Raw genomic sequence first — 24,491 nt, 5'->3', positions numbered from 1 at the left:
GGGCCTAGACGTGTGAGGGGAAATGCTGACGTAATCGGTGCTTGACATTACCGTCAGAAACTGGAGCGTTTAGCTTCACCACGCAATTTTGACCCTAATATTGCTATCCCGCTGGCGTTGGCAGGAAAGAAAAAAACACACAAAGGTAGGTCGATATGAAGCGTTCCCGGCAAATCCGATATGTGACAAAACCGAGCGACGGACCCATCGGACACCTTTTATTGTGCCACATACCTGCAGTTACAAATGTTGGAAAAGTGGTTGTCGCCAAGCTTGAAAGTGCATCGTCTTCCATTCAATTCTTGTTTTAAGGGGGATGGTCAGGGTGCTAGTTTGTTGAATATGTGGCCTTTGATTAAAAAGTATCATGATGATTTCTCCGTTGGAAAGAGATTCTCGATTTATTCCCATCCAAATTTCTGGAAGAGGACTGCCAATAGGAAAGTGACCGCGAGAGAAAGATTGCAAAAAATTAACAATAAATAGTAAATGTTGAATTGAGGTATGTAAGACAAGATTAAGCAGAGAACACAATCTATGAATGCATCTCGCGGAATCACTCAGTGGTATCCCAGCAGATACAAACAACAGATACGTTACGGACAACAAGACTTCGTAAGGAAAATTGTTCCTGAGGCACGTTCGGTACATACAGGGTGTTAACTAATGAGTGAGAAACCTCCGGTGAACGAATGGAGGACGTAAGAGGAATCTAAAGATTTCTCATATACACATGGACATTTTTTTCTATTCGTTTAGTTCCATACACTTTCTTGTTGTGAGATGATTCCTTCATCTCTGTCTTTTTATTTTCCACTAAAGTTTAGCGTTAATGTATGGGCGTATATAATTGGAGACAGATTAACAGAACATTCCCTTTTCCACGGAACAGTGACTGGAGCATCATACAGTGAATTTTTTATGGCTTGTTTATATGTTCTTCTTGAAGACGTTCCACAACACTTATGTCTGAACATGAGGTTGGTGCACGATGGGTAGCAATTTCATTTTTTTGCAACCAAGAACCATTTTAAATCAGCATATCTCAAATAAAATGGAAAGTTATGTGGCAGAAACATCTTCACCTGTTCCATATCCTGATCTCAATCCACTGGATTTTTGGGGCTATTTAAAAGACATAGTGTGTTCAGGACGTATTGTGAATGTTAGCATTCTTCATCAGCGTGTTAAAGAACGATTTCGGCGTATAAAGCAGACACCTGGCATGTGGTACCGAGGAAGATAATCGATTATACAGCGTTTAGAAACTTTTATTAGGGACAATGGTAGATATTCTGAGTTTTTTACTTATCATCAGAAGAAAGCAGTTGAGAAGAAAAACTGTCAGTATAACCATGCTGGATATTTGAAAACAAAGTGTCAGAAACGAACAAACTTGCAACAACAAAATTGTGTTTGTAACTAAGACAGTACAAAAATTGATTAAATATAGTCTGTCCATTCCCCAGAGATTTTCCACGTATTACTTGTTGTTGTTGTTGTTGTCTTCAGTCCTGAGACTGGTTTGATGCAGCTCTCCATGTTACTCTATCCTGTGCAAGCTTCTTCATCTCCCAGTACCTACTGCAACCTACATCCTTCTGAATCTGCTTAGTGTATTCGTCTCTTGGTCTCCCTCTACGATTTTTACCCTCCATGGTGCCCTCCAATGCTAAGTCTGTGATCCCTTGATGCCTCAGAACATGTCCTACCAACCGGTCCCTTCTTCTAGTCAACTTGTGCTACAAACTCCTCTTCTCCCCAATTCTATTCAATACTTCCTCATTAGTTACGTGATCTACCCATCTATCTTCAGCGTTCTTCTGTAGCACCACATTTCTCTTCTTGTCTAAACTATTTATCATCCATTTTTCACTTCCATACATGGCTACACTCCATACAAATACTTTCAGAAAGGACTTCCTGACACTTAAATCTATACTCGATGTTAACAAATTTCTCTTCTTCAGATACGCTTTCCTTGCCATTGCCAGTCTACATTTTATATCCTCTCTACTTCGACCATCATCAGTTATTTTGCTCGCCAAATAGCAAAACTCCTTTACTACTTTAAGTGTCTCATTTCCTAATCTAATTCCCTCAGCATCACCCGACTTAATTCGACTACATTCCATTATCCTCGTTTTACTTTTGTTGTTGTTAATCTTATATCCTTCTTTCAAGACACTGTCCATTACGTTCAACTGCTCTTCACCGTACCATTTTCTTATCGTCTTACCCGCACACGCTGGGGCGGTAAGAATCCTCGTGTACCTGTCGCTATATTCCGTTTCACCACAACAGGGACAGAAATCGTCAGTGTCCTTTTCAAAGGACTAACAGCGGCTTTTGCCGTAAACTATTTGTGTATGGGTGGAGAGGTGTCTGAATCGCCAATCTCCCACGTTTGTTTTAACCACTACACCATGGCGGCTGAATGTAGTGAATGTGGAAGAAATAAATTCACTCTTAGTCGATACATGCTGTGTGGCCCACTTGTGACCAACTAAAACAGAGAGTGCTACCGAAACAAAAACTTTGACACTTGCCACGTACGTGATATTTTCCTCTTCAATAACCTCGTTTTGTACATTCTCAATGTCTAAATTGTGCAAATAGAGGCGAAACAACAAGGGATACGTTAATACGTTACGGCTTTGGAAATTTTTCTGTAAATTAGCTTTCATCTCGTGGCAGCCACTTTGCCAGACGGTGGCAGCTTGCAGAATATTACTTCGTAAAGAGGAAGTCTGCATGCTTTTTCATGAACGTTGACGCTATAAATAAAATCTTGTAGGATGCTACACAGGAACAACAACCTCGGCGTCGCCATTATCTCACTTTTGTGATTTTCCTCGGGAATTCTTCCGATGACAGAACTGTGAAAGAAGACGAAAAAGCGTATCTACACTATGTGATCAAAAGTATCCGAACACCTGGCTGAAACTGACTTACAAGTTCGTGGTGGCCTCCATCGGCAATGCTGGAATTCACTATTGTGTTGGCCCACCCTTAGCCTTGATGACAGCTTCCACTCTCGCAGGCATACATTCAGTCAGGTGCTGGAAGGTTTCTTGGGGAATGGCAGCCCATTCTTGACGGAGTGCCGGACTGAGGAGAGGTATCGATGTCGGTCGGCGAGGCCTGGCACGAAATCGGCGTTCCAAAACTTCCCAAAGGTGTTATGTAGGATTCAGGTCAGGACTCTGTGCAGGCCAGTCCATTACAGGGATGTTATTGTCGTGTAACCACTCCGTCACAGGCCGTGCTTTATGAACAAGTGCTCGCTCGATCGTGTTGAAAGATGCAATTGCCATCCCCGAATTGCTTTTCAACAGTGGGAAGCAAGAAGGTGCTTAAAACATCAGTGTAGGCCTGTGTTGTGACAGTGCCACGAAAAACACCAAGGGGTGCTGTCCCCCTCCATGAAAAACAAGACCACATCAGACACCACCGCCTTCGAATTTTACTGATGGCACTAAACGAGCTGGCAGATGATTTTCACCGGGCATTAGCCATACCCACAGCCTGCCATCGGATCGCCACATTGTGTACCTTGATCCGTCTCTTCACACAACGTTTTTCCACTGTTCAATCGTCCAATGTTTACGCTTCTTACACCAAGCGAGGCGTCGTATGGCATTTACTGGCGTGATGTGTGGCTTATGAGCAGCCGCTCGACCATGAAATCCAAGTTTTCTCACCTCCTGCCTAACTGTCATAGTGCATGCAGTGGTCGGGATACATGTCTGCCTATTACACATTACGACCCTATTCAACTGTCGGCGGTCTCTGTCAGTCAACAGAGGAGGTCGGCCTGTACGATTTTGTGCTGTACGTGTCCCTTCATGCTTCCACTTCACTATCCCATCAGAAACAGTGGACCTAGTCATGTTTGGGAGTGTGGAAATCTCGTGTACAGACGTATGACACAAGTGACATGACACAAGTGACACCGAATCACGTGACCACGTTCGATAACCGTGACTTGGGCGGAGCGCCCCATTCTGCTCTCTCACGATGTCTATTGACTACTGAGGTGGCTGATATGGAGTACCTGAGATTAGGTGGCAGCACAATGCACCTAATATTAAAAACGTATGTTTTGGGGGTGTCCGGATACTTTTGATCACATAGTGTAGGTAATCGAATCGTATGCTTCCTCGTTGCTGATCTACATAGTCTTTCAGTGCTGTCTGCCCAGTTTTAATTTGGTTCAGTAACAAGGTCCTGGCGCGGCAACGAGTAGCAAGTCATTTTGGAGAAGGGTCATTGGTTAATAATGGTTAATATTGAGAAGTACCCGCCGGTACTAGACACGTGCTTTTTAAGCTATACAGCAGTGACTTGGAAAAATCTTCCGTTGCAAGTTGAGTAACTATGTCGATTTTACCATGTTCATCGGTTTAGAGTATGCACCGTTTAAAAAATACGGGTAATTGCAGACAACATTATTTGTCCACTAACGACAGTGATTGTGCAGAATCAATCTAAGGTAAATTGAACAACAATGCAACCGACATTTAATTCACGAGCTCGGACTGGTATACTTTACAGAAGGTGTAAGTAGTAACAGTTTACCGAATGGGAATGGCTGCGTCTTTAATTGGAAAATTACTCAAATCTCAGTTTTAGGGACGGTTACGAAGTGTGCGGTTGATAACATTCTTTGAACTAGTTCAAATCCTTAACGGTTCTCATTTCGAATCTGCCTTTAGTGTAGAGTAAATCTGAGGCGTATTTTTGTTCTAATTTTTCGGTAAGGATATTTATGAAATGTGGTCTCTCGCTCCCTCCACATCGTCCGATAGCCATGAAAGGGTGCAAATAATAATAGTGCAGTGTTAGTAAATACCACTACTCTCCTAGACAAAAAAAAGTGAACCACCCAGAAAGGCACGAGAGAACAAAATGAAACTGCACAGGTTGAGAGGGTGTGTGATGTCATTTTGATAATTACAAAAAAATGGTTCAAATGGCTCTGAGCACTATGGGACTCAACTTCTGAGGTCATCAGTCCCCTAGAACTTAGAACTACTTAAACCTAACTAACCTAAGGACATCACACACATCCATACCCGAGGCAGGATTCGAACCTGCGACCGTAGCGGTCGCGCGGTTCCAGACTGTAGCGCCTTGAACCGCTCGGCCACCCGGGCCGGCGATAATTACAATATCGAGTAAAATTTACAAAGAACTTGTCAGTCTAAGCCTATTTATCGGTATGACATTGCACCCTCTGGCCTGGATATATGCACTCATTTGGTTGGGAAGAATCTCATAAAGCCGTCGTATCCCCTCCTGAGACAAGATGGCCTACGACTCTTCCAATTCACTCTTTGTGCACCGAATACTGGCACTGGGATGGTGTTGACGTCGGAGCTGATCCCACACATGATCTGCTGTGGCAGACCTGTAGGTCTTGCAGGCAACAGGATTACCTCAATATCACTCAGACAGTTCGTGGGGACACGTCCCAAATGTGTATGAGAATTATCCTGTTGAAAAATCGCACAACAATATTGTGGCATGAGAGGTAAGAGAGTAAGCACAATATGTCCACGACCTACTATTGTGCTGTCGCAGTTCCCTCAGCCACTACCACCCATGATCTGATGCCATACACAACGCCTCCTCCACCACGACGCCATCAGTAATACCGCTGTGACTCTTGAAATCACTGGAAGAATGTCTCCCCAAGTCGCCACCATTTTCATCGATGACGGTCATCTCGGGTACTGTAGAAACATATCTCACTGAACACGACGCGATGACGTTCATCAGAACTGTATGATTCCCCGTCATGTCACCGCTGCAAACGTAGCCGTTGGTGTTGCTGTGTAAACGGCAGCCTACACATGAGGTGGAATTTCCTGGCTGGGCTGCTGCCAGTCCCCAACCAAGGGTGCGGAATGACACAAAATGTTGCAGACAATCCATTACATGTTCTCAGATGGAGGGCAGCCATGTAAAGGTATTACGATGCACACAATACGCCGATCTTTCTTTGTGATGCTGCGTCGTGTTCGACAGGAACCTCGGAGACGGGCATGCCTGCCGTCAAGTTCCCATTCGGTCCAACATCAGGCCACTGTCACTTCTGATGGCCCAAAAATTTGAAAATTACACTATTCGACCAGCCCGCCAAATGGAGACCCAGAACGAGACACCTTTCCAATTCTGTCAGGTGCTGATAATGTTGTTCACACGAGTACGTGGTATGACTGTGTTCTTCACAGTGATCACTCAGCATCTGATGCTGTTTGCGCATCTTACACAAGGTGCCCAACGAGGAATAGTTAACATTAAGGGATACTACAGAAACGCTCATTTGAAGCAAAAAGATTCATATAGACATACGCCTTATTCGGAATGGTTTTCGAGATAGAGCACATTTAACACATATTATTATTTATTTTCTGTTTTATTCAGTACATTGTCAGGTTTACATATGTACACATGTACAAGAGGTAGTATACATTACTAAAAGCGTTTCACAAAGCATCAATTGAAAAATGCACATTCATCTCTAAGCATTAGCGTACGTGTAACATTGCAGCTATTGTACAGTTGACAGCAGATGTTCGAGTACCCCACCGTCATCTGCATTTCATTTTTACACTCTTTGGAAAACATACGTTGCATGTCTGAATGCCTCTGCACGTCCCCCAATGAGGTCAGCAACGTCCATAGTGCAGCCGAACAGCTCAGCTCGTTTATTCACCTTTCATTTATCCATTTCTCGGACTTCATCTCGCACCATAATCCAAAATTTAATGTTATGGCTAGTTAATCGTACTCATGAAAAAAAAATCTCTAAGGGAATCCCACAGGGTTCAATTTTGGGTCCATTCCTATTCCTTATAAATGTGTTCTATCTCGGAAAGAATTCGGAATAGGGCGTATCTTCATACATAGCTTTTTCTTCGTAAAGTGTTCCTGTCTTGTTCCCGAATACTGACCATTCCTCCTGGGACACCCTCTATTTCCTATTTAGTCTGGTGACAACACTTTGGATTCTCAGTAGACGCACGGTTAGATAGTAGCATTTGGACGTGACTACACATAAAAATGTGTAGACCGTCATGAAATTGCACTGCCTGACAAAAGAAGAGGAGCACCCAGAAGGCACCCAGCGGATATGTGAATAGAGTAGGAAGACCAACAGACTACATTAGTGTTGTTCGCCAACACTTGCACGGTCCGGTAGATATGATAGCCATTCTGGATCTTCACTTTCTTTTGTCTCGCAGAGTATTGTTGTTTGTAACACCGTACTATTATTATTTACTACCTTTGATGGCTATCGGACAGTGCAAGCGTTGGCGAACAACGCTAATGTATTCTGTTGGTATTCCTGCCAGTCACTCTATTTACATGCCCGCTGATGGTGTGCATGCAGCGTGTTTCCATAAGAGCGCGCAAAAATTTAACAGGACACAGAGGATGCTCCACTGAACAATGTGAGGTGGGAAATCTGGGGTCGGAGAAGCCAGCTTAAGAAGAGAATAGGAATCAAATCACAGTACTTTGTACTTTTTGTTTACATTAGTTACATTTAACTGCAAATACCACCACTGACACAATGAACGTACCATGTGTGCCGTATCTTACAAAATGAGCTGAAACTGACGGCCATCTATCCAACGCAAGCAAGACGTCGGCGAACCAGATTCTGATGTAATCTGACAAATATCCCTGGGGTGTGTGGAATCATGTCACAGGCAGCTACAATTCTAGCAACTAATTGCACCTCCGTATCAAATGGTCCAAATGGCTCTGAGCACTATGGGACTTCACTTCTGAGGTCATCAGTCCCCTAGAACTTAGAACTACTTAAACCGAACTAACCTAAGGACATGACACACATCCATGCCCGAGGCAGGATTCGAACCTGCGATCGTAGAGGTCGCGCGGTTCAAGACTGAAGTGCCTAGAACCGCTCGGCCACTCCGGCCGGCATCTCCGTATCCACTGGGGTCTTATACACAAGTGACTTCAGATATCCCCATACGGGATAATAAAGCGGATTCAGATCAGTTGACCTCGCAGGCCATAAAATAGGACCTTTCAATCCAGCTATCAGGAAAAAACACACTGACATACTTACTGAAATGAGACAGTGCACTGTCATGTTCTATCCACATACTCTCACGAACACACGAGGGTACGTTCTCCAACAACGCAGGTAGAACTATTTTCACGAGCCTCAAGTACAGGTGGTCATTCAGACGACCAGGTAGAAGATATGGCCCAGTTGAAGTGTCGCCTACAATGCCGGTCCAGACAGTCACAGCAAAACGTACTTGATGATGTAGCCATTGTTGGAGCAACCCCTCAAACAATGCGACCCTTGGTGCGAACTCAGTCACAAGCATTACATGGACTCGTTGCGGGTGATACGGGTGTAACTGTTGTTAATGGAGTACTCACCACACGCTAGTGGGTGCAGCGCCCATTTCACGTGCAATACAACGAGTACAGGGTTATTACAAATGATTGAAGCGATTTCACAGCTCTACAATAACTTTATTATTTGAGATATTTTCACAATGCTTTGCACACACATACAAAAACTCAAAAAGTTTTTTTAGGCATTCACAAATGTTCGATATGTGCCCCTTTAGTGATTCGGCAGATATCAAGCCGATAATCAAGTTCGTCCCACACTCGGCGCAGCATGTCCCCATCAATGAGTTCGAAAGCATCGTTGATGCGAGCTCGCAGTTCTGGCACGTTTCTTGGTAGAGGTGGTTTAAACACTGAATCTTTCACATAACCCCACAGAAAGAAATCGCATGGGGTTAAGTCGGTAGAGCGTGGAAGCCATGACATGAATTGCTGATCATGATCTCCACCACGACCGATCCATCGGTTTTCCAATCTCCTGTTTAAGAAATACCGAACATCATGATGGAAGTGCGGTGGAGCACCATCCTGTTGAAAGATGAAGTCGGCGCTGTCGGTCTCCAGTTGTGGCATGAGCCAATTTTCCAGCATGTCCAGATACACGTGTCCTGTAACGTTTTTTTCGCAGAAGAAAAAGGGGCCGTAAACTTTAAACCGTGAGATTGCACAAAACACGTTAACTTTTGGTGAATTGCGAATTTGCTGCACGAATGCGTGAGGATTCTCTACCGCCCAGATTCGCACATTGTGTCTGTTCACTTCACCATTAAGAAAAAATGTTGCTTCATCACTGAAAACAAGTTTCGCACTGAACGCATCCTCTTCCATGAGCTGTTGCAACCGCACCGAAAATTCAAAGCGTTTGACTTTGTCATCGGGTGTCAGGGCTTGTAGCAATTGTAAACGGTGAGGCTTCTGCTTTAGCCTTTTCCGTAAGATTTTCCAAACCGTTGGCTGTAGTACGTTTAGCTCCCTGCTTGCTTAATTCGTCGACTTCCGCGGGCTACGCATGAAACTTGCCCGCACGCGTTCAACCGTTTCATCGCTCACTGCAGGCTGACCCGTTGATTTCCCCTTACAGAGGCATCCAGAAGCTTTAAACTGCGCATACCATCGCCGAATGGAGTTAGCAGTTGGTGGATCTTTGTTGAACTTCGTCCTGAAGTGTCGTTGCGCTGTTATGACTGACTGATGTGAGTGCATTTCAAGCACGGCATACGCTTTCTCGGCTCCTGTCGCCATTTTGTCTCACTGCGCTCTCGAGCGCTCTGGCGGCAGAAACCTGAAGTGCGGCTTCAGCCGAACAAAACTTTATGAGTTTTTCTACGTACCTGTAGTGTGTCGTGACCATATGTCAATGAATGGAGCTACAGTGAATTTATGAAATCGCTTCAATCATTTGTAATAGCCCTGTACTTGTAGTGGTATCCACTGCAACACGTTCCGCCACTCCCTGTTCAAAATCGAGTGTGCAAGTAGTCCTCATGTTACCGGGTTCTGCGTTTCTTATTTCCAATGAAACAGTCTTCCACATTCGTCGATCGAGAGAAATAAACACTCGTCGTGACGGGTGACGGCTGTTAGGAAATCGTTCGCTGTACAGCCCTTCAACAGCGAGAGTATTGCAGCGTACTTTTCCATACAGAGCGTGCATGTCAGTGAGTTCTAAGAAACTCTACCGGTCCTGCTCCATCGCATTGTTGTGTACGCCTCTTTATACCACAGAGTAATGAATGAGTCTGTCATTTATTATTACCAAATTCTGTAATGGGGCATTGTAAATACGATACAACAGAGTCCACCTTATGGACAAGTAAAGTAAACAAAACCGGCATCATGACTTCCAACTGATCGGGCTCGGCCTCTTTGTTTCCTAGCAGGAATCAAAGAATGTTCATTAAATAAACAGCACAGTACGTGCAAACTTGTACGCATGTTAGGTGTAAATAATATGTAAAATAGTAATGCTAGACAAAGCGGTAGCCAAGTTTACTTTCATATCTCCTTCAGGTGGCTTCTCTGACCCCAGGTTCCCCACCTCAAATTGTTCAGTGGAGCATTCTCTACATCCTGTTACATTTTTGCACGCTCCTGCAAAGACACCCAGTATGTGCACGTACAGGGCTATTACAAATGATTGAAGCGATTTCATAAATTCACTGTAGCTCCATTCATTGACATATTGTCACGACACACTACAGATACGTAGAAAAACTCATAAAGTTTTGTTCGGCTGAAGCTGCACTTCGGTTTCTGCCGCCAGAGCGCTCGAGACCGCAGTGAGACAAAATGGCGACAGGAGCCGAGAAAGCGTATGTCGTGCTTGAAATGCACTCACATCAGTCAGTCATAACAGTGCAACGACACTTCAGGACGAAGTTCAACAAAGATCCACCAACTGCTAACTCCATTCGGCGATGGTATGCGCAGTTTAAAGCTTCTGGATGCCTCTGTAAGGGGAAATCAACGGGTCAGCCTGCAGTGAGCGAGGAAACGGTTGAACGCGTGCGGGCAAGTTTCATGCGTAGCCCGCGGAAGTCGACGAATAAAACAAGCAGGGAGCTAAACATACCACAGGATGGTGCTCCACCGCACTTCCATCATGGTGTTCACCATTTCTTAAACAGGAGATTGGAAAACCGATGGATCGGTCATGGTGGAGATCATGATCAGCAATTCATGTCATGGCCTCCACGCTCTACCGACTTAACCCCATGCGATTTCTTTCTGTGGGGTTATGTGAAAGATTCAGTGTTTAAACCTCCTCTACCAAGAAACGTGCCAGAACTGCGAGCTCGCATCAACGATGCTTTCGAACTCATTGATGGGGACATGCTGCGCCGAGTGTGGGAGGAACTTGATTATCGGCTTGATGTCTGCCGAATCACTAAAGGGGCACATATCGAACATTTGTGAATGCCTAAAAAAACTTTTTGAGTTTTTGTATGTGTGTGCAAAGCATTGTGAAAATATCTCAAATAATAAAGTTATTGTAGAGCTGTGAAATCGCTTCAATCATTTGTAATAACCCTGTAGTTATATTCACATCCGACAATGCCATCTCGGTGGTTCACCTTTTTTGTCAGGCAGTGCAATTTAATGATGATCTGCACATTGTTTAACTCTTGGTCATCTCCACACGCTACTCTCTAACGGTGAGTCTGCTGAGAATTGAAAGTGCTGCTCTTTGTGTATCTATTACCCCCATCGGTAGCCGAGGTCACCAACGCATTGACGCTCGACTCGGTGGAAGCCGGTTCGATTCCTTGTGGTGGCAGCAGTATTTGGCCGAAAAAAGGGAGGCGAGTTGATGGTGTAGAGTTCCTGATCATCAGACTTTGCAGTAGACGTCGTCGGTTAAATTGCAAACGTCTTTGCAGTGCCTGATGCACAGAGGGCGTCTGCCACTGCTGTTAGTGATCTGTCAAGTCTGAGGCGGTTCTGACGGTGCTATTCGAGAGGAGTAGTCTGCCACCATCAGGCTTCCCCCTCTCCATTTTCTCATTAATATGGAACACAAAGTCAATAGATACACTTAAAGGGCCAACTCTAATATACCGCGTGCAAAGGGGCCACTGTATTTGTAGAGGAACGAAACCCTTTCCGATTAGCATAGGTCGAAAATACTACTTCAGTTGTAAGGCTCTTTTTCAGTAGAGCATCACACGATTCGGGTCCATACGCACGCAGCATCAGATGTTATACAGAGAATAAATAAGAGACCGGAGCTCATAATAGTTTTTACACGCAATAGCACATATAAAAAAGAAAAGAAGTAGTTCCATATAACATTTCAGGAAACAGTGATCGGACCAGGAGCGGTAAAACCTGAATCGATGGCGAATTGACAGTAGACATTACTACGGACGACTGTCTGGGTGAAGAAATATGCAGTGAACACCAGGACACTTTCACTTCGCCGGCCGCGGTGGCCGTGCGGTTCTGGCGCTGCAGTCCGGAACCGCGGGACTGCTACGGTCGCAGGTTCGAATCCTGCCTCGGGCATGGGTGTGTGTGATGTCCTTAGGTTAGTTAGGTTTAAGTAGTTCTAAGTTCTAGGGGACTTATGACCTAAGATGTTGAGTCCCATAGTGCTCAGAGCCATTTGAACCATTTTTGAACTTACACTGCGTGTTGTATCCCCGAGCGCCGCGGTGGACGAGGGCAGGACGCGGTGTATTACGAGCGAACGCAGAGTAGCGTACGTGAAGGGGGAAGCAGACTGGTAAACCAGAGTGGCAAAAGTACAGCATCTGTTGACGGGGAGAACAAGGCGCGGCCAACTAGCCCGGCCGTTCACAATTTGAATTAGTGGTTTACATTCAAAAGGAAATAGAACGTTACATGAAAAGCGTCAAGAGTACATTATGAACGTATTGAACAGGGGCAGTACAGAAGTGTAGTAAACCAAACACGAAGCCGGCGACGTACAGTTGATGTGTAAATCGTAAAACACTATGGAAATTTTTCCCTTTCCACGAGTGGCATGCAAGTTTTTAATTTAGTGGGGATATATATGGCGACAAGAATAACGCGCCACAGTCATGAGAAAAAGGACATACACATGTGATGCTCCTATAAACCATCGCGCTGCTGAACAAAATGGATGGTCGCAAAACCTTACAGTCCAAACTGTAAAATGCTAGTAAGCCAATTAATAGCTAGTAGCAGTAGTAGAACTGAAAGGACACATTAAAACTAGGATCAATACTAACTAAAAGCGCCGCGCGGGATTAGCCGAGCGGTCTGAGGCGCGGCAGTCATGTACTGTGCGATTGGTTCAGGCGGAGGTTCAAGTCCTCCCTCGGGCATGGGTGTGTGTGTTTGTCCTTAGGATAATTTAGGTTAAGTAGTGTGCAAGCTTAGAAACTGATGAGCTTAGCAGTTAAGTCCCATAAGATTTCACACATATTGAACAGAAGCCGCCGGCCGCTGTGACCAAGCGGTTCTAGGCACTTCAGTCCGGAACCGCGTGACCGCTGCGGTCGCAGGTTCGAATCCTGCCTCGGGCATGGATGTTTGCGATGTCCTTAGGTTAGTTAGGTTTAAGTAGTTCTAAGTTCTAGGGGACTGATGACCTCAGATGTTAAGTCCCATAGTGCTCAGAGCCATTTGAACCATTTGAACTAAAAAGCGACGACTCAACGAGACTTACATAAGATAAGACTAGAGACAAATTTTACGTCATGACAAACCGGCAAATTTTAATTTAGTGAGGGCACAGATAATGACGCACAACAATGGCCCGTAGTCATAGGATAAAGTAATAAAACATAAAATATTTATGTGTACTACTCTGTATAAAAACTCTTATGAGCTCCGGTCTCTTGTTTCTTTTCAGTATAACATCTGACAATGGGCATGTAAGGGCCGGAAACTAGTCGTGTTTCAACGACAGAAAAATAAAAAGAACCTTGCAACTGAACGGTATTTTCAACCTATGCTATAATGTTCAGTTTCAGATATTCCTTCGGCAGGATAGTATCGGATTAGATGACTGCGCTTACCACTCGCAATCTCCCAGCACACGAAGTTATTTCTTTCTGTTCCGTGTGCACTATTAATAGAATTTACCTCTGCTTCGTTTCAGATGTGATTCTTCACTGGGGAGACTGCGAGGTCTGGTAGACGAGTTCCGATGGAGACAAGGAGGACAGCATTCGACGACAGAGGGCTCTGCGGGAGCCACCGCCGCCATGCCCCCCTGCGCCACTGGCAGTGACATGGACAGTTTAATCCGCGTGGAGACGCCGTCGAGTCTGGACTCGAACAACAATCCCCCAGAAAACCTCATCTGCCCGGAGACCACCTGCAGCGAGGGGAAGGAACAGGTGAACGGACTGTCGGGTTCCGATTCGGTTGCCGAGGAGGCAGCAGCCGGAGAGGGTCGGAAGGGGAGGTACTCTCTGAGGCCGCGCTCTCTGCTCAGGCAGCAGATCACCGAGTACGTCGTCGACGAGTGTGCGGCAGCGGGCGGCGGAGACGAGCGGGAGGAGCCGCCGCCGCCGTGCGAGGGCGGCGCAGGCAGCAGGGGCGGCGGGGGCGGCAGGAGGGCGCGGCGGCAGGCGCAGCCGCTCAGCAGGTACCGCCGCAGGACGGCCAACGCCCGGGAGCGCGAGCGCATGCGCGAGATCAACGCCGCCTTCGAGGCGCTGCGGCGCGCGCTGCCGCCCGGCCACCCCCAGGAGCTGCAGGAGCAGGCCGGCGACAAGGTCACCAAGATAGCCACGCTGCGGCTCGCCATCCGCTACATCGCCGAGCTGACGCGCGCGCTCGACGCCGTGTCCGCGGCGCAGCTGCCGGAGGAGCCGGACTGCGGCCCCCAGAGGGCGCTGCCGCCCGTCTCGTCGCTGCTGACGCTGACCGCCGGCCCGCTGCCGGTGCTGCGGGACGACGACAGCCCGCTGCCGCTGCCGCTGCCACTGTGTCTGACGCCGCCTCCCGGCCTCGATGACCTGTGCCTCGAACCACGGTGACACCCCTTCTTCTCGAAACTATGGTTGGTTCTACTGTTGAACCTAGACATTACTTGTAATCCTAACGTGATCCATTTCCACTGGATGGAAGGACATACTGTAATATCATTTGGAAAACAGTCCCGCTGATACAGTCCTACTAGAAAATCAATAAAATTTTACACTACTGGTCATTGAAATTGCAACACCAAGAAGAAATGCAAATGATAAACGGGTATTCATTCGACAAATATATTATACTAGATCTGACATGTGATTACATTTTCACGCAATTTGGCTGCATAGATCTTGAGAAACCAGTACCCAGAACCAACACTTCTGGCGGTAATAACGGCCTTGATACGGCTGGGCATTGAGTCAAACAGAGTCTGGATGGCGTGTACAGGTACATCAGCCCATGCAGCTTCAACACGATACCACAGTTCGTCAAGAGTAGTGACTGGCGTATTGCGACGAGCCAGTTGCTCGGCCACCATTGACCAGACGTTTTCAATTGGTGAGAGACCTGGAGAATATGCTGGCCAGGGGAGCAGTCCAACATTTTCTGTATCCAGAAAGGCCCGTACAGGACCTGCAACATGCGGTCGTGCATTATCCTGTTGAAATGTAGGGTTTCGCAGGGATCGAATGAAGGGTAGAGCCACGGGTCGTAATACATCCGAAATGTAACGTCCACTGTTCAAAGTCCCATCAATGCGTACAAGAGGTGACCGAGACGTGTAACCAATGGCACTCCATACCATGACGTCGGGTGATACGCCAGTATGGCGATGACGAATACACGCTTCCAATGAGCGTTCACCACGATGTCGCCAATCACGGATGCGACCATCATGATGCTGTAAACAGAACGTGGATTCATCCGAAAAAATGACGTTTTGCCATTCGTGCACCCAGGTTCGTCGATGAGTACACCACCGCAAGCGCTCCTGTCTGTGATGCAGCGTCAAGGGTAACCGCAGCCACGGTCTCAGAGCTGATGGTCCGTGCTGCTGCAAATGTCGTTGAACTGTTCGTGCAGATTGTTGTTGTCTTGCAAACGTCCACATCTGTCGAGACAGGGATCGAGACGTGGCTGCACGATCCGTTATAGCCATGCGGATAAGATGCCTGTTATCACGACTGCTAGTGATACAAGGCCGTTGGGATCCAGCACGGCGATCCGTATTACCCTCCTGAACTCACCGATTCCATATTCTGCTATCAGTCATTGTATCTCGACAAACGCGAACAGCAATGTCGCGATACGATAAATCGCAATCGCGATAGACTATAATCTGACCTTTATCAAAGTCGGAAACGTGATGGTACGCATTTCTCCTCCTTACAAGAGGCATCACAACAACGTTTCACCAGGCAACGCCGGTCAACTGAGGTTTGTGTATGAGAAATCGGTTGGAAACTTTCCTCATGTCAGCACGTTGTAGGTGTCGCCACCGCCGCCAACATTGTGTGAATGCTCTGAAAAGCTAATCATTTGCGTATCACAGCATCTTCTTCCTGTCGGTTAAATTTCGCGTCTGTAGCACGTCATCTTCGTGTTGTAGCAATTGTAATGTCCAGAAGTGTATTTATTTATTCATTTAAATTCTTTCACAATTAATGTTTCTCCATTTGCACCTGATGGCTCACGCCTGTTGCCTTCAATATACAAGGTATTCCAAAAACATTTTTTCCGACTTCATAACACTATATGTTCTATATATTATGTAAATTCAAGGGGGATGACTGCTATCAGCTGCAGCGGGACATTAAGCGGAAGGAGTCTAATGGACACGGACTGCAAATATTTGCCGCTCTGTGGGAGTGTAGATCGCCCGTGAGGCGTGCCGAGACAGTCCATGCAGTTGCGCTAACGCTGTGTCCCTGTTGGCACAGTGGTTACCCCACCTGCCTAGTAAGATGCGACGGTGGATCCGATTGCGAACGTCACGGAGGACGTTGTCCACGGCTCTCTCCAGGCGGGTTCTACGAACAGGTCGCCTGGCCCTGACGGCCTCCCACTGGAGTTTTATCGGACATTTCGTCCCCTTCCTTAGCCAGTGTGGATGGAAATTTGTCAGGACCTTATGTCATGTTTCTTGCCGGTACCAGACGGTTCCCTCGATGGTTTTCTCGCTCCCATACACAAGCCTCAGGGTACCTCGCGGATATGCGAGTACCGTCAATAAGGTTACTCAACAGCTATACGAACGTCTTTACCCGGCTGTTGGCTGCGCGGCTTAAACGGACAGCGCGGTACGTGGTTTCCCCCGATCAAACTTCTTTGGGAGGTACCAATAACTTGCGCAGTGCCCTCTGTCGCTATCGGGACATAATCGCTCTCGCTCACGCTCGTCGTGTGCCTGTACTCTTGGCAGCTCTTGACTTCAGACAGGCGTTCGACAGAACCAATCACAACTTCCTGGAAGGGTTGCTCCTGATACTACCGTCGACGTAGTAATGCGTCTCCTTCGCGAATACACGTCTCGTGTACTCTACAATGGCCGTCTTGCTCCTCTCTTCTCGATCCGTCGATCAGTGTGTCAAGGATGTCCGCTCTCTAAACTGTTGTATGCTGTCACCATGGAACCGATGCTATGCGGCCTCCATCAACGCCCCTTTGGGATATATCTCGGTAACCACTGATCTTGTCTCATCATGGTTCTTCGTAGCGGTGCTGAGATCAGCGAGTCTCTGGCATGGACAAGCTTCTGGCAGCTGCCTTAACGTCCGCAAATCGAGTGCCATGGCTACAGGTGCGGTACTTCCGACGGACAGTGCTGCCACTTTGCGTGTAGCTGATACTCTCCGATGCTTGATTTCGCAAGTGATCTGCGGCGGACAGATGCCCTCAGCTGCCGGCGTCTACTTCCCCAGCTACGAGTTAGGCTCTTAGATCACCGTTTACGAGCACTCGATTTTCTGCAACGCACACAATACGTAAATGTATATTTGGCGTCACGTATCCCCCACGCAGCACAGACACTTCCTATTCCGGCATCAAAGGCACGCCGCATGCTAGCGGCATTGGGTTCGTTTGTTTTCTGTTCGAGATAAGATCCGAAACCCTCACTCTCCCACGGTGCAGGGACGATTTAGGTCTGTATCATGCCGCTGACATTGGCTGTCACATGACCTTAGTCCCATGTGTCTTACCAGCCTACTACTGATTTACGTCCGCCACTTTTTCCTTGGACTGAACTACGTCCATGCTGTGGTAATGCCGGCGCGACCTATGGTTCGCTTTAGCAGCACAGGTCACCGATTGTGGTTGAGGGAAAGCTTACGCACGTCGACTGGCGTGCCGTTTGGCGAGCGGTGTGCGCTCCTTATCTTGACACTGACGTCCAGTTTGGTACCTTACTGCCAATAGGAAGCAAGTATGCCGGTCACGCCATCACAGGATAAACCTCGCAGACACCCCGTTGTGTGTCGACTGCGATGTTATGGACACAGACGAACACCGACTGGTGTGCATATCGTTGAGAGGTGTCTGTTTCTTGGTGCGACAGAAGTTGTCCGTAATTACCCGTGCGACTCCTCATCAGATACCTACTCAACTGCTTCTCTTTCCGGACGGGGGATGCTTCCCGCAAGCGAAGACGAATTCTGTGAGGTGGATATGTGGACATGCAGCACACTACTTGTTGCTGATGGTGCGAAAAGTATTCTTGACTTTTAGCAGTTTCTTAATGAACGCCAATGTGCGGTTGTCCGCAAACCAAAATACAGAGAGTTTTTCTCCAGTGTCCTCTGCAGTGTTTTCCTTAACGCACCCCAGAACTGGGGTGTTCCTGTTATGAAGAGTTGATTCTCGCTTTTTCCACGCTTAGAACCGAATAGTCACTGCTAACCGGAATCTTCTTCTCGGATAAACTATACGTCAATAGTATCAATAGGTCTGACATCTTGCTGCGCCCTCCTTCTCATGTGACACCGGTTTCCTGATATTCTCTGTAGTATTACAGACGAAAATAGGTAAATAAAGATAGAAAACAAAGCAAAATAAATAAACAAACTACGTTCATTTTCCCTCTACTGCATGTTCCCTACGCATTCCTTGGTTCATGGAAACGGTGGGAAGGGGACATGGTGGCCAGGGCTCGGGCTGGGACCCCTGCGCCCCCACCCCTCCCTTTTGGTGCCAGGAAGGTTCCTTTCAATTAAAAAAATATATTAAAAAACTGTGGTAGAGTACGCCCACGCGGAAGCAAAAGTCGCGAGATTGAGTCTCGGTAAAATAAAATTAAAAAGAAGTAAACTGGAGATCGCGGGTTCGAATCCCGCTCCGGTAAACAATTTCGCTTGTCGCCGCTGGTTGCGTTTAGTTTCCCGCTGCAGCTGAAAACAGTCGTCCCCATTATATATATATATATATATATATGGTGTTACAAAAAGGTACGGCCAAACTTCCCGGAAACATTCCTCAAACACAAATAAGGAAAAGATGTTATGTGGACATGTGTCCGGAAACGCTTAATTTCCATGTCAGAGCTCATTTTAGTTTCGTCAGTATATACTGTACTTCCTCGATTCACCGCCAGTTGGCCCAATTAAAGGAAGGTAATGTTGATTTCGGTGCTTGTGTTGACATGCGACTTATTGCTCTACAGTAATAGCATCAAGCACATCAGTACGTAGCATCAACAGATTAGTGTTCATCACGAACGTGGTTTTGCAGTCAGTGCAATGTTTACAAATGCAGAGTTGGTTCAAATGGCTCTGAGCACTATGGGACTCAACTTCTCAGGTCATTAGTCCCCTAGAACGTAGAACTAGTTAAACCTAACTAACCTAAGGACATCACAAACATCCATGCCCGAGGCAGGATTCGAACCTGCGACCGTAGCGGCCTCGCGGTTCCAGACTGCAGCGCCTAGAACCGCACGGCCACTACGGCCGGCAAATGCAGAGTTGGCAGATGCCCATTTGATGTATGGATTAGCACGGGGCAATAGCCGTGGCGCGATACGTTTGTATCGAGACAGATTTCCAGAACGAAGGTGTCCCGACAAGAAGACGTTCGAAGCAATTGATCGGCGTCTTAGGGAGCACGGAACATTCCAGCCTATGACTCGCGACTGTATGGAGAGTGCTACCGGAGAACCAGTTGTTTCCGTACCGTGTACAGCGTGTGCAGACACTATCAGCAGCTCATTGGCCTCCACGGGTACACTTCTGCTAATGGTTCATCCAACAATGTATCAATCCTCATTTCAGAGCAAATGTTCTCTTTACGGTGAGGCTTCATTCCAACGTGATCAAATTATAAATTTTCACAACAAACATGTGTGGGCTGACGAGAATCCGTACGCAATTTTGCAATCACGTCATCAACACAGATTTTCTGTGAACGTTTGGGCAGGCATTGTTGGTGATGTCTTGATTGCGCCCCATGTTCTTCCACCTACGCTCAATGGAGCACGTTATCATGATTTCATACGGGATACTCTACCTGTGCTGCTAGAACATGTACCTTTACAAGTACGACACAACATGTGGTTCATGCACGATGGAGCTCCTGCACATTTCAGTCGAAGTGTTCGTACGCTTCTCAACAACAGATTCGGTGACCGATGGATTGGTAGAGGCGGACCAATTCCATGGCCTCCACGCTCTCCTGACCTCAACCCTCTTGACTTCCATTTATGGGGGCATTTGAAAACTCTTGTCTACGAAACCCCGGTACCAAATGTAGAGATTATTCGTGCTCGTATTGTGGCCGGTTGTGATACAATACGCCATTGTCCAGGGCTGCATCAGCACATCAGGGATTCCATGCGACGGAGGGTGGATGTATGTATCCTCGCTAACGGAGGATATTTTAAACATTTCCTGTAACAAAGTGTTTGAAGTCACGCTGGTACGTTCTGTTGCTGTGTGTTTCCGTTCCATGATTAATGTGATTTGAAGGGAAGTAATAAAATGAGCTCTAACATGGAAAGTAAGTGTTTCCGGACACATGTCCACATAACATATTTTCTTTCTATGTGTGTGAGGAATGTTTCCTGAAGGTTTGGTCGTACCTTTTGTAACACCCTGTATATATGAGGATAGTAACTGTTCTTGAAAGAACATATACCATTGATGACCGTGCAGCTTCTCTAGAATAAATTACAATTAACTGAAACCCTCAGTTGCCGACAGATGTTGTTGATATACCTCAATTGGGACAGCTGAAAATGTGTGCCCCGACCGGGATCCGAACCCGGGATCCACTTATATCTACAACACCCGTCTGCCGCTGAGGGTTTTAATAAATTATCGTTTATTCTAGAGAAGCTGCACGCTCATCAGTGTTATCTATTCTTTAGAGAAGGGTTACTATCTTCATATTTCAGACAATCATTTGCCGAATTTATAATTTTAAAATCCTATCATAATCTGCTCATTAAGAGATATCATTTTACGTTAAAGGTCTGACACAATAAGTCAAATATACTGGTACGCAAAACTTAAGTCGATGAAACTTGGATCACACGTAGAAATGACTGCTACAGGGGAGTAGAGAAGGTAACTGAAATACGCATTGAAACAGACAAGTGACACCTCTATTCAAGCAAAAACCTACACTGCAGTCACCACATTTCTGTGTTGTTTCCCTGGACAATGCAAAAGGCGGTAAAAGATTGTCAATAAGGTGGGTGGTCGCCACGGATGGCAGCGGATGCCCTCAACGTTCTCCCACACTGGCTACAAGGTTGGTAGAGTGTGCTTGTGGTGAGGCGTTCATTTCATCTATAACTTCTGGACGGTCGTTTGCTCGTGTGGGCAAACTGCAGTCGGTTTTTCCGACGAGTCCCACACGCACTATCGGATTTAAGTTGGGGGTACGTGCGGACCAGTATATTTGAAGAACATCCTCTCATCCCAAAAGCTCCTCCACCTGCGCTGTTCTATTTGGTCGAACATGTCACCCATAAAACTGAAGTCAGAGCCGAATGCACCCCTGAAAAGGTACACACGTGGAGAAGTACAGTGTCACAAAAACGTTGAGCGTTGAGTGTGCACTGTTCAAAGCTCTGGAGGTCAATGCGCCCATGTGACATTATGCATCCCCACACTTTAAAGCCTGGACCACCAAAACCGTCAAATTCGACAGTGTTCTCGGGTGCATTTTGCATCCTCATATGCCAAGAGGAGGAAGCGCTTGATGCAACCGGACACGATCGGTTTGAAGGTCCAGGTGTTATAGTATGGGTACTCTCACCGGCCAATGTTATCGTGACACTGTGCTCCTTCATGTGTGGTATTTCGGGCGTCCATTCAGTTTTATAGACGACAATGCACGACCGTATCGAACAAGTCAGGTGGAGGAGCTCTCGCAACGATCGGACATTCAGCGAATGCCTGCTCGTTCGCCTGACTTAAATCTCATCGAGTACGTGTCGTATGCGTTGGGAACACATACTGCAGCACGTTCACAATCATCAACGAACGCCGAGTGGTTGTCAGCAGCGATCATGGCGGAATGGCACAAGAACTACGTGCCAAACTAGTGGCCAGGACGGGAGCACATTGCAGAGCATACATTCCAGTTTGTGGTGATTACGTAGCCTTATGTGTGTGTGTTGGAGAGAAAGAGAGTAAGACAGTTTCAGTAGCACTATGATGAACAACTCACTGCACAGATTCCATTCGAAGTGCAAAACCAGACGGTTTTAGAGCTAGTGTGTTGTACCTACACGCATATTGATTATTCTCTTTCAGCCCTCTCCATCGGTCATAAGACCTGTGACCACAGCACGCATACTTCTGGCTATCACGGAAGTCTACATCTCCACTGCTCTCACAGCATATCTGAGCCAAATTGTTCAGGTGAATGCTTCTCTCTCAAGGGCATCGATGCAGCGAAAGTTCTACATTTCCGATGTGTTCTGTTACAAAATCTAAACCCGTTGGTTTAGGGGCAAGGCAGTAAACTCATATTCTGGAGGATGGGGTTTCAGATTTTCGTCTAGCCATCCAGGTTTAGAGTTTCCTTAATTTCCCCAGTTACTTAGGACAGATGCCGGTATCGTACTTTGGCAGGACACGGCCTACTTCCTTGTCAGTCTTTGATCAATTGGAGCTTGTGCTCGGTCTCTAATGATCTCGTCATCGGCGGGACAGCAAACCCTAATCTTTCTTCTTTTCATTTATTCAATAAGAGTCTCCTCCGTCGCCCCTCCCTTTTCAGTATCATATAACACTGGCAGCGAGCTTAATCTGTAGTCCATACTGGAATCCTGTATGTAACCGACAACAACAAAAACGAAAAGAAGAGACGACGAGTTGGCTACGGTTTGTTGCGCACCAAGACCAAAATAGTCTTGGCCAGATTGTATTTTATTCTACGATTACTTACGTATCAAGATTACCAGTCGTCTTTAAAGGTCTCGACTACCTCATTTCATATAAAAACGATATGTTCTAGAAGAAACCGTTCTTATGTAAGTGACCTGCTGATCCTCAAACTTTGTCTTCGAGGTCTTAATCATATATCAATAACACGTCAACGACCTTTTAACTTTTAGTCATTGGGACACCTAGGAATTTGAGGCGCCAAATATCCATTGTAACAGTTCGTCCTTATAGGAGTCATTCGACCATTCTGGCTGTTCCAGTTGTCTGTTCTACTTTCATAGCACCAGATACAGACTATGTGCATATGAATCCAGAGCATTATAGCGTCACTGGTAAAGACTGGGTAGCTCTATGCAGCATTATTGTGGCAGCAGAGCACTAAACTTTTGCAGCTGGTTTTTTTATCACCTCCTCATAATTTATGAAGACCACTGTATCTTAATGGACGGTGAATGGTGATGTACTCGCTGTCGTTCATGTGTTTCATGGCTTCCCTAATTGGTCATACAATTATACCAGTATAGTTCCTTATTTGTTACCATTTCTTCGCCGCTCTTGTCTCTCAAGGGGACCATGTTGTGATCTCATCTCGATTGCTTCCTGTATTCCTGTGCAGTGATCTTCACTTTTTATTGATTTTAATCATGCTTTTGACCGAATTAGACACGATTTTCTGTTGCGGGTGTTGACTGCTGTTGGTTTTAATGGTGCTGCACGACAGATGTTCACCTACCTAATTTCTGGTATTCAGGCGTATATTGACGTGAATGATCGTCTTACTCCCCACCCCCCATAGAAGTGTGTCGAGGTGTCCTACAGGGAAGTCCCCTATCTATGTCGTAATTCGTGCTATTTATGGAATCCTTATTGGAGTCCATAGTTGCTCGATTGAGCGGCTGGTCCTTATTGGGAGAAAGGTTTATCGTCCGCGCGTATACCAGTGAAGTTATGATACTCCTTCGTACTCATGATGACTACATACTGATGCTTAGAGACGTTTTGGGAGCGTTTTGTTCAAAAAATGGTTCAAATGGCTCTGAGCACTATGGGACTTAACATCTGTGGTCATCAGTCCCCTAGAACTTAGAACTACTTAAACCTAACTAACCTAAGGACATCACACACATCCATACCCGAGGCAGGATTCGAACCTGCGACCGTAGCAGTCGCGCGAGCGTTTTGTCATCTTACGGGAGTGCAGGTTAACGATCGGAAATCTCAATTACTCAGTTTCCGGGGATTTGACGCGGTTAAGATTTCATGGTCTGTGGCGGTCGC

The 24,491-nt window shown here is 46.3% G+C and overlaps 1 protein-coding gene across 1 annotated transcript in view; it reads left to right on the top strand.

Moving 5' to 3' along the window:
- LOC126151537 (helix-loop-helix protein delilah-like) overlaps positions 1-24,491 on the top strand; it is a 44,732-nt gene that overhangs the window by 10,879 nt on the left and 9,362 nt on the right. The window contains exon 2 of the mRNA XM_049915951.1: positions 14,000-14,908. Coding sequence (XP_049771908.1) covers positions 14,106-14,885 — 780 coding nt within the window. The 5' untranslated portion in view covers positions 14,000-14,105 and the 3' untranslated portion in view covers positions 14,886-14,908. The remainder of the gene's footprint in view (positions 1-13,999; positions 14,909-24,491) is intronic.

Source organism: Schistocerca cancellata, chromosome 1 (genome assembly GCF_023864275.1).
Source record: "Schistocerca cancellata isolate TAMUIC-IGC-003103 chromosome 1, iqSchCanc2.1, whole genome shotgun sequence".
Classification (NCBI taxonomy): Eukaryota; Metazoa; Arthropoda; class Insecta; order Orthoptera; family Acrididae; genus Schistocerca; species Schistocerca cancellata.
The sequence above is the reverse complement of the archived record's forward strand: the minus strand, read 5'-3'. Positions and strand labels throughout refer to the sequence as shown.